The sequence below is a fragment of the Phasianus colchicus genome, chromosome 2 (genome assembly GCF_987193195.1).
Source record: "Phasianus colchicus chromosome 2, bPhaCol1.hap1.1, whole genome shotgun sequence".
Lineage (NCBI taxonomy): Eukaryota > Metazoa > Chordata > Aves > Galliformes > Phasianidae > Phasianus > Phasianus colchicus.
In genome coordinates this window covers 2,867,754-2,877,770 of record NC_143437.1, presented here as the reverse complement: position 1 = coordinate 2,877,770, position 10,017 = coordinate 2,867,754, and the positions used below count along the sequence as shown (strand labels likewise).

At 41.9% G+C, this 10,017-nt stretch overlaps 2 protein-coding genes across 4 annotated transcripts in view; one reads left to right on the top strand and one right to left on the bottom strand.

Annotated features, from left to right (window-relative positions):
* The first annotated feature begins 66 nt into the window (after positions 1 to 66).
* Positions 67 to 1,090, top strand: LOC116231871 (prolyl-tRNA synthetase associated domain-containing protein 1-like). The gene is made up of 2 exons (XM_031597876.2): positions 67 to 224; positions 566 to 1,090. The coding sequence occupies exons 1-2, from the start codon at positions 138 to 140 to the stop codon at positions 1,001 to 1,003; spliced, it is 525 nt and encodes a 174-aa protein (XP_031453736.2). The 5' UTR covers positions 67 to 137; the 3' UTR covers positions 1,004 to 1,090.
* CCDC88A (coiled-coil and HOOK domain protein 88A) overlaps positions 1,090 to 10,017 on the bottom strand; it is a 75,608-nt gene continuing 66,680 nt past the window's right edge. For all 3 annotated transcript variants that reach the window (XM_031597872.2, XM_031597873.2, XM_031597874.2), the window contains 2 exons: positions 7,393 to 7,492; positions 1,090 to 6,833 (listed from right to left, as the gene is read on the bottom strand). In XM_031597872.2, the coding sequence (XP_031453732.2) occupies positions 7,428 to 7,492 (65 nt within the window). In that variant the 3' untranslated portion in view covers positions 1,090 to 6,833; positions 7,393 to 7,427. The remainder of the gene's footprint in view (positions 6,834 to 7,392; positions 7,493 to 10,017) is intronic.

The window sequence follows — 10,017 nt, the reverse complement described above, 5'->3', positions numbered from 1 at the left end:
AGACGGGAACCACTGCGCAGGCGCAGTGTCCGTCAGGCTCTCGGCCAATCACAGCGTGGGGCGGGGCTTCTCCTCACGGCGCTGCAGCCACGTTTCGCCTGGCGGGCGGGAAAGCAAGGGCGCCGTGAGGGGCGGCGATGGCGGCGGCGCCGGGGCTGCGGGAGGCGCTGGAGCAGCGGCTGCGGGATTTGGGCATCGCCGCCACCACCGCGGAACACCCGGAGGTGGGGCCCCGCTGCGAGGTCCCGGCAACGCTGCCCAATGCCGTGGCCGTGCCCGAGGCCGCGGGTGGGCTGTGGGCTGCGTGAGGCGGGGGACGGGCAGCCCTCGGCACGGGCGGGGCTTCGGGGTCCCTTCCAACCCACCCGCTGCACGTACGGAGTGACTGAGAGAGGCGGCGGGAGCAGTACGTCGCATTTTATTCGTGTTCTTTTAAAATCTCTTCATAAAAGGGTACGGTTTTGAGGCTGAGCATCGCATCGGGTATTTTTTAAGTGACGGCTGCCAGTACGCAACGAGAGTCCCGCGGGACGCAGCCTCACGCTCCGCTTGTTGTGTTTTCCAGGTGTTCACTGTTGAAGAAATGATGGCCCACGTCCGACATATGAAAGGAGGGCACAGTAAAAACCTTTTCCTTAAAGACAAAAAGAAGAAAGGGTTCTGGCTGGTGACCGTCCTGCACGACAGGCAGGTGGATTTAAACCACCTGGCAAAAAAACTTGGCCTGGGAAGCGGAAACCTCAGATTCGCCGATGAGAAAACCATGCTGGAGAAGCTACAGGTGGGCCAAGGCTGTGCCACACCGCTGGCTCTGTTCTGCGACCACGGAGATGTGAAGTTTGTGCTGGACGCCGGCTTGCTGGAGGGCGGCCACGAAAAGGTGTATTTTCATCCAATGACAAATTGTGCCACCATGGGCTTAAGCCCAGAGGACTTCCTGAAGTTTGTGAAATCAACGGGTCACGATCCGATCGTTGTACATTTTGATGAAGATGTGAAATAGGCTCGCGTGGCTCGGCATTGATTTTATAGTGTAAAACCGGTGGGAGTCTCGTGATAAATACAGCTTGGAAAAATAGACCTGCTCTTTTGTACACTGTAACATTTAGTGGAAAAAAACACTATGCTTAGGTTATTGAAAATTCATCAGAATATTGAGCTGTTTGCAATCTGTCAGCATCCAGCAAGATGAAAAGGCATTACATAAATAATGTTAATAAAATGCGTGAAGTAGAACTTTGTGTGGTACTGGGCTTGAAGGTCTAAACATAATTTAGAAATAACAAGTTAACTTAAAAGGTCTAAACTATCAACACGCAGTACAGACATATCTGGGTTTTTTTTGTTTTTTTTTTTTTCACCTGTACCTATTTCTTTCCTACTCTGTTGCTTTTTTTTCTTAATTTTCCCCCTAGAAAACAGAAAATTAGTTGCACTACAGAAATTGTACTTGATTGTCTCTATTTTTAGTTGCATTTTCATTTCAGTCTCCTCCCTTTGGGAACTAATCATTAAGCCTTCTGGTGATTGGCCCATTAGGACAGCATCCCTCCACAAAAGTGGCAGAACATGAAAGAGAACTGAGAGCACACAGGGAGGAGTGTAAATACCCAGGAAAAGAGCTTTAAGGAATAACACAGCTTCCTGCAGGGGTGTGGCATTTCCTGCTGATTCATGGAAGGAAAGTGAATACCACCTGGCACAGTATTAGCTTCTGTGCATAATTTCTTCTGGCTCATTAACCTGTGGAGGATGAGCGTACTTCCTATTCCACTGTACCCTTATAACCAGTACCATATAAGTGGAAAGAAGGGTGTGACAGCAGACAGACTTGAGTTTCTCCCTTCAGGAGATGTGGAACCGAACACACGAATGTCCAGATGTTCAAAAAGCTGTGGGGAGTCTGATTTGGCTTAGGATGGATGATATATTTAGTACAGAAAAGTATACGCTATCACAGGAACAAGACCAACACATTCTCAACATTGAATTCCTAATGAAATTATTTCTCCTTTCTAAATGAGTAAAACCCTTTTCAAACACTTTCTTAAGCAAAGTCCATGAAGCCCAGCAGCCAAACTGGTCATGAGTACCCAGAGACAGGAACAACATTTTGGAGATGAGAGGTAAAAGGGCTTTGAAATACTGCCTAATGAAGATGGCTGTGGTATGAGAAAAATGCCCAAAGGCAAGCAGCAGGATGAGCACAGGTGGAAACGGAAGAGGAGAAAAAGAACAGTGAAGAAAACCACAGAAGGACTTGTAGTACTGATTAGCATTTGCTACTGCATCGTGCTACAGGATGCAATACTAACAGTGACAAAGGGGACATTTTAAATAAATAAGGAAACGTCAGTCAGTTCTCAGTTTCATTAGGTATGGCAAAGACAGCTCTGTGATAGCTCTCTTTTTTTATTATTTTTTTTTAATATAAAGTGAGCTGATAATGAACTGCCTCAGGAACTCCAGCTTGACAAACATGCTTCTAACACAGGCAGATTTATGATACAGTCTTCTGCACCTTTAAAAGTGAAATTCGTTGTATCCTGTGACTGCCACTTTCCCTTCCCTTTATTCCCTGTGGTGCTCGTGAATTATCATTTCCAAAAGGGGGAGTAAAAAGCAATACATTTAGCTTGTCAAGTTTTAAAACCAGAAAGCTTTACATGTGAAAGATAAGTTGAAAAGATGTGCACAACAGCAGATTCCTACTTCTCACAAGTCTGAAGATCTGCAAACCTAAAAATTAAACTTCCTTCATTATCAGAAGAGCTTCTGAGTCTTGTTTCAGCAGAAGTAACCAGCAAGCAAAATCAAAGCTCCAAATCCTGCGTTTGGCAAATCTGACAGGAATTCTTAACGTGTCATTATGAAATTAGTGTCTTAAAAATAATATTAAAATAAGGGATAGTTAAGAGCTACACAAGTCTTCACAAATTAACAGCACAGAACAAACTACGCAGCGCCCAGAATATTTCTGCTACAGTTTTATAGGTTTCCTTTCAGAAGAAATACTGAACACATCACCAACCGAGCACAACCACCACTGAACACCAATATCCTTCCAGTAACATCAGTTTCCAGAACATGTGTGTATCAATATATATACACAAAATAAGGATAAAAATTATTTGGTTCGGTATTTTAATAACATCATTAATAAATGTATACAATGGCAAACATTAAAAAAAAAAAATCAATATGTAAAGGAAATTACAGTTTTAAATAAGAGCTTTTTAAGTTTTGTTTCACACCTAGGTACATTCCTTTAAGGCAGTTTTATTAATATCAAAGCATTATTTACATATACGTTATCATCTACCTCTAAGAATCATCCGTGAGCTCTGGTGAGGCTGCACCATGTCTTGGGCAAAGTTGGGAATGTTGCTAAATAACAGCAGACTATCAGCAAAGCAAATGGAAATCCTACGTTGTAAGGTATGAAAAACAAACTCTGTAAACTTGAACTAACAGTGACACGTTTGGCAACTCAACTCTTGCTGCTAACAATGATGTGCTCTTCTTGTGGGCTGCCCCACAGCTGCCGTGCTGCTCCCTGGGAGGCTGCGTTTCAGAGAAGGGGAGGTGGCTCCCAAATTACATCAACAGTTTGGTTTTTAGTTGTATGGAAAGATGAGGTGCCTTACAGAGGCATTATACCAGTCTGGAAAGACATCTGTATCAGAGTACAGAGCGCTTCCTGACTGCTCTTCTGCTCTGAAATGTCTTCACAAAGTAAGCACTGGGAGTTTTAGGGTTTGATCTCAGTGAAAATGTATCCCTGGTGCTGCTTTGGTGTAACTTGGTGAATACAAACCAAATGCCCCTGTGGTCTCTGTCCTGATGCTGGCCCAGCAGCTCAAAGCCCACCAAGAATGGTGCAGGGAACACCAGCCAGCACTTTGGCACACAACCCTGACCTGCACTAGTGGTGTGAATTCTGCTGCCACATCCCCACGTTCCTGCTGATGCTCTCAAAAAAGGAAAATTCACTTAGGTTTTCACTTTCAATGCGTGTTATCAGTTGACTAGTAACTTTCACATTTGTGACTAAGCATCCCAGCCGTGATGGAAAATTCTGGACAACTTAATGAATACAGAAAAGAGCCAAAAAAGGAAAAGTCAGGGGAGTGCCCATGAAGGAATGACACAGCCATGTGTAGTGAGGGCAAAAGGCTGCATGTGCCTGGCTGTGCCCCACACATCAGCCATGGCAATATTCCCAGGTCTTCGAGTATGTGGCACACCAGAGCACAAACAGCTGCACAGCTACTGCAATACAAGCAATATTTGGCACTATGGGTTAATTCAAGACACAATGAGTTCTAGAAATTGTGACACTATGAATTGGTTAGGGTTTAAAAGTTTTAAGTGCATCAGTCCTCTGCTGTCAAGGAGAGGTACTGGGAGAACGCACCAACACTCAGGCCCTGAAACAAACTTGAGAGTAGCAAAATTCAGAATTAGTTTCCTAATATTTGCTTATTTCAATTATCTTTCCTAACAGCTGTGATTTTAGTGAGGGCTACTGACATGACCACATGTCTAAGCAGCTCTGTAAGGCAAGTTTTCCTTCGGTCCCTATGGCTGTGCCTCTGTTGCTGCACAGGAATGGCAGAGAAAGCTGGCCTGACATTATGTTTTTATTGCTTAGAGTAATTTTCTCTGAGAGCACAGCAGGGCTCCCTCTGGCTCACTTTGTATTGAGGAAGAACCTCGGTAATACCTGAGCTCTGACTGCACACAGGGACACAGCAGTACCTGCAGTACAGCCTGTGACACCTGGAAGCTGTCACTGCAGCCTGGAGCACCCTGAATCCTTCCCCAAAAGAATGTGCTATCAATTACAGCACGGGAAGTTATTCCATAGACTGCCTGCAAAAATGTTGTGGAACTGGATGTCAGGAACGCTCTGGGCTTCAGGTTGCTCCTGGGATCACTGAACTATGGCAACACTGCAAGCAATGAAAGTCTTGGCACCGAGAAGGAGGGGACCAGAATGAGACACTTGTATGAGTTCATGATGAAATTCAGCTAATGAATTTAAGTATCAGAAACATCATTAGAAGAAAAATCAAACTCCTAAGGTGTAGAGCTGCAAAGTTTGTTCTGGTTTCGCTCAAGTGGAAAAAAAAAAGTTTAAGTTCTCTGTGGAAAAACACTCAGGCTGAACAAGGTATTTATGTTGCCAAGACTCTGATGGAGATCTTGTAACATATTCCATCATAAAGAAGTATTTCAGAAGGAAAACACTTTCAGAAAAAGGAGAAAACTTCCAATTCTAACGCTTACCGAACCTTCTTTTTCTCTTTTCCTTTTCAACAAAATTTCTGAAAAATAAGAAATGACTTTCCAGTATGCCTTTAAATCTGTGGAACTGCATTCTCTCTCCAGTGGAAAATGATTCTGCTCCCATTGTCCCTGAAAGCTTGAGACTTTACACATGGCAAAACCTGTACGCCTCAAGAAAAAAGAAGAAGTGAAAGGAGCTGCAGTGGTTGTATCACAGACTGAGCAGCACCTGTGATCCTTTCACAAGCACTCTGCAGCTCCAGTACTGAGCCACGCTTACTTGACGTGAACAGGGAGCTGCAGTGGAAGATCAGGCATGAGGTTACACAGCTAATTTAACCCTTGAGAACAGAAACATGAACGTGCCTACTGTTTTGAAATAAGAAAGGATTACAGTAATGTTAAATCTGCTTCTAAGTTCAGGTACACTTCCTTTGAGCTCACTGCAAATGCTTCTGAGACAACCACTGAATGTACCAATTACACCTGTTGACTTTAATATAAGTCAATAACCAACAAAATGTATCTTACTAATACAAGATAACCTTAAGGGGGATTGATTGTAAAATGCATACATGTTATTTCCCTTTTTTTCTTTTTTTTTCTTTTTTGCCATCAAGAAACCACCTAAGCTGCAATCAACTCATGTCAGAAGACAAACAATAAAAGAAGAAATCAGTACACAAACATGGCAAGACAGTCTTCTCCTGGAAATGCCATTTGTTGAACACAGCCTTACGCTAAAATAAAAGTGACAGAAAAATCATACCTGACAATTTCCTGTCAAAAACCAGCTGAACACAGATATGCAGAATAACTCGGGAATGTGAAGAACACAAGTGACAGACATTTTCTATATAATACGATTATCCCATGAGCCCCCACATTTGTTAGTTATCAAATGTTTTCATGAATGTAAACAATTTTTTCCCGCAGTATGCAACAAAAAGAAATCAGCATAAACTTTGTAAAGAGCCATTCCATGCAGATTATGCTAACCGATAAGGCAGGGAAGTGCCAGTAAGCTGAGAGGTTTTTGTATCTGTATATACAGTCGCTTTCAACAAAATACTACAGCATTTATTTTAAATTTACAGAAGTAAATATAAACTGCAAGTTATGGGTTGGGTTTTTTTGGCTAAGTATTAGCAGAAGCTTAAGCAAATCAGTGGCTAATTTCATAAACAGAAGATGAAAGAAGTTGTTTGCTTTTTTTTTTTTTTTTTTTTCCTGGAGTAATTCTTGAGACCTTAAAATTCTTGGTCCTTAGGGAGATGAGAACTGTCCTTTATTCAGTAGATCTTAACAGTGCAATGTGCAATAATTCCTAAGACCATCTACAAATTTTCGGCAGCAGACTCCAGTAGAGCTCCTTGATTCAAGGAAGGAAGGAAGGTAGGTAGGTTTTTATTTCTTGCCTGCTCTAGTCACGAAGAACGTAAAAAATTCCCTTAATATTTATTAATGATTCCTACAGTTGCTGTCTTGTTTACTTCAGAAATAAAGGCTTCATATTGAGACACTGAAGGACACTTTTCTCTCTGTGTTGAAAGGCAGAAAGGTAGAAAGAGAAAAGAACGTAAGAAAAGCTTAAGCGTAGAAGTATAAAATACAGAGTTAAGTCACTAACAGAACTAACAGCACTAACAGCACGCATCAAGGATGTTTTAATCACGTCAAAAGGAGGACAGAATGCCAAAGACAAGCTTTATCAAAAGGCTGTTTTCTTATATGACAGAATACTTTGCAAAACAAAATTGTTTTAACTGTTCTTTTAGATTTATCTGTCCCTTTCCAAGAACTGACTTCAGTATTAGTGCTTCGTTTGCCTTTGTTGTACTTTCTTCTCCAATAGAAATTTGAAAACTAAAAAGAAATGGCATTTTTACAGGCAAAAGAAAGGCTCAGCCCCCTACCTCCACAGGCAAAATAACTGCACTAAAACAACACGTTCTGGCTTAACTAACAAGCAAGATAAAGCCAGTTAAGCAAGCAGTATTTACATCTGGTTAATGCCGTGTGCGTTTGTTCTTACATGTAATGCTGTTAGTTTGTTGTAAATGAAATTAATCTCATTTACATTTTGGGCAGAAAACTCACCACTTGGCCCACATCTCATGTAGTGGGTAATAGATTTAGGAGCTTTGTTGCTCCCTAGACCTGCATTTTGAATTTCTGCTTTCTGGGATAGCTTCCACATCTGCAGAGAAAAGCATTTCATATTATTCATCACATTGATCAGGACAAGAAAAAACCCTCATGCATACATACATTCTACCTATTAGTAGAGCAAAAGGATATAAAAACATTTTGAGTTTTTGGAGAGAACAGAGGAGAGGGACAGAAGAAACTCATGGAAGTGCCTCCTTAATGACAGTCATTAAAGTTCATCTTAGCATTCAGAATAATAAAGTACAATTGTCAAAGTCACAATCAGATACGTTCAACTTTTATATTCACTAAACCTATAACTCTGCCTGTATGATGAGAAAACAATACCATCTTTTATCAAGTCTGAGATCAACCTCGTCGAGAACTTCACTCATCTTTTCCTTTTTTTTTTTTTCCCTTAACCTGGTGCACATTTACAGAAACGGTCACATTTAATCCTGCTAAGCAGAAAATTATCTTTGCATGCAACAGCTCAAACGTGCAAAATGCAGTATCTTAGTTTGCTATTCACTCAAAGCAAAGCGTCGAGCAAACACTTAATGGCAAGCAAATCATCCAACCTGAACAACCAGCCCTTTTTTGGCTGGCAGCCACTACTTAGTGTCTATAATTACCATGCAGAGTTCTACCATCCTATTTTAAAGGCAGCAGGGACCGGGAAATGAGCAATTGCACTGTGTTTGACAGTCAGCCATCCTGATGGCCAAGGAGCAGTAATGACTGGATCTGTAACGAATCTCATATAGCCTTCTACTCCTTGAGCACAAACCAACAGAGACATCCATGACATACGTATTGCTGGCACGTAAAGACCAAGAAGTGTTTATAAAAAGTTATATTAAGTTACATAGCAGTTCCTTTTATACATATGAACATTCGTTTCCTTTCATTAGCTAACAACTTTTATTACATATTTTTTTCAGAGACACTGAAAAATGCCCAGGAGCATGCTTTTCCTGCTGCAATGAACCCACAGGAGCAAGAACAGGAGCACAATCATCATCTTCAGAACTGAAATTTAATTCATTACAAGGTTACAGAAGAATGCAAACTAGTAGCTTGGGTAGGACAACATTTGTCAGAACTCCGTGTCTGTAAGAGGATACAGACACGAGCTAACATTCAGCTATTCTGAAGCCTTTTGTCTTAGTGAAAGCAGCTGCTTTATGCTGCTCCCTCCTCTTCAGAATAATGCAAAACACAGGCCACAAAGCATTAAGTATCAGGTATAAACGCTCACTATCAGGCTAGTTTTGTATGTGAAAGTTTAGTGCTGTGGAAATAAACGAAGCAATGCAAACTGAAGTGCCCCACGGGCAGTGGCTGGAAAAATGCTTCTTTTGTTCCACTGAAAGCAAGCTTTAACTGCACTCCACAGGGGGAGAACCTTTAGAATTTCTCTTTAGACTGGCTTCCCTCATTACAATCACTCATTACAACTGGGGACTAGTGCTTGTGCAGGGAAGTTTTGTAACAAGCATACATCTAGAGACAATACTCTATTTTTCACTGTTGTGACAGCCTAAGGACCTAAGCAAGGTAAGGCTTCTGCACAAGAGCTGACAGCATGTCTGAAACCTTACCAATTTCTCAACCAACGACAATTGGATCTAAACAGAAGATACCGTCTGTAGCTACAAACCTTGTTCTGATCATAAAAAAGCTTTGCTAACAGACAAAATCTTGCAATCAGTTAAGAAGAACAGATACTGGAGACACAGAATGAGTTCACACAAAGTACTGGCAATGCTACAAAGATGTTCTCTAATTCCTCAAATAACTTCCAGCATACGCTATGCACATCGCTACAGGTAACACTGTTTTCAAAGCTAATTCAAACACATCTCTGAATTAACAGAAATGAAGATGTGGCTTAAAATCAGAACACAATGTCTAAGAGTGAAGACTAAAATGGTTATGAAATTAAGACTCTTCTTGAGATTTTAGGTCATTCCTCATCTTGACAAGTACCTGAAGGTCTGGATGCACCCACGTGTGCAGAAGGAGCTGGCAGAAGTGATTGCCAAACCACTCTATCACCTATGGGAGGTCATGGAGAAAAGGAGAGGTGTGTGAAGACTGGAGGAAAGCCAGTGTCACCCCAGTCTTCAAAAAGGGCAAGGAGGTCATGCAAAGCTACAAGCCAGACAGCCTCTCTTCTGTCCCTGGAAAGCGATGAAACAACTTACTCTGAATTTCATCTCCAAAGAAGTGGAAGAAAGAAAGGTTATCAGGAATAGCCAACATGGGTTGAGCAAAGGGAAATCAAGCTTGATCAATCTGGTAGCCTTTTGTCATGACCAGCTAGGTAGATGAGAGGAGGGTTGTGATCAGCAGCCCAGAGTCTGGTCGAAAGGCAGTAGCTAGTGGTATTCCCCAGGGGTCGGTACTGGGTCTGGTCTTATTCAATATTTTCATCAACAACCTGGATGAAGGGACAGTCCACCCTCAGCAAGACTGTGAATGATTTGAAGCTGAGAGGAGTAGCTGATGAGTGGCACCAGAAGGCTGTGCTGTTACTCAGCAAGACCTGGACAGGCAAGAGAACAGGAA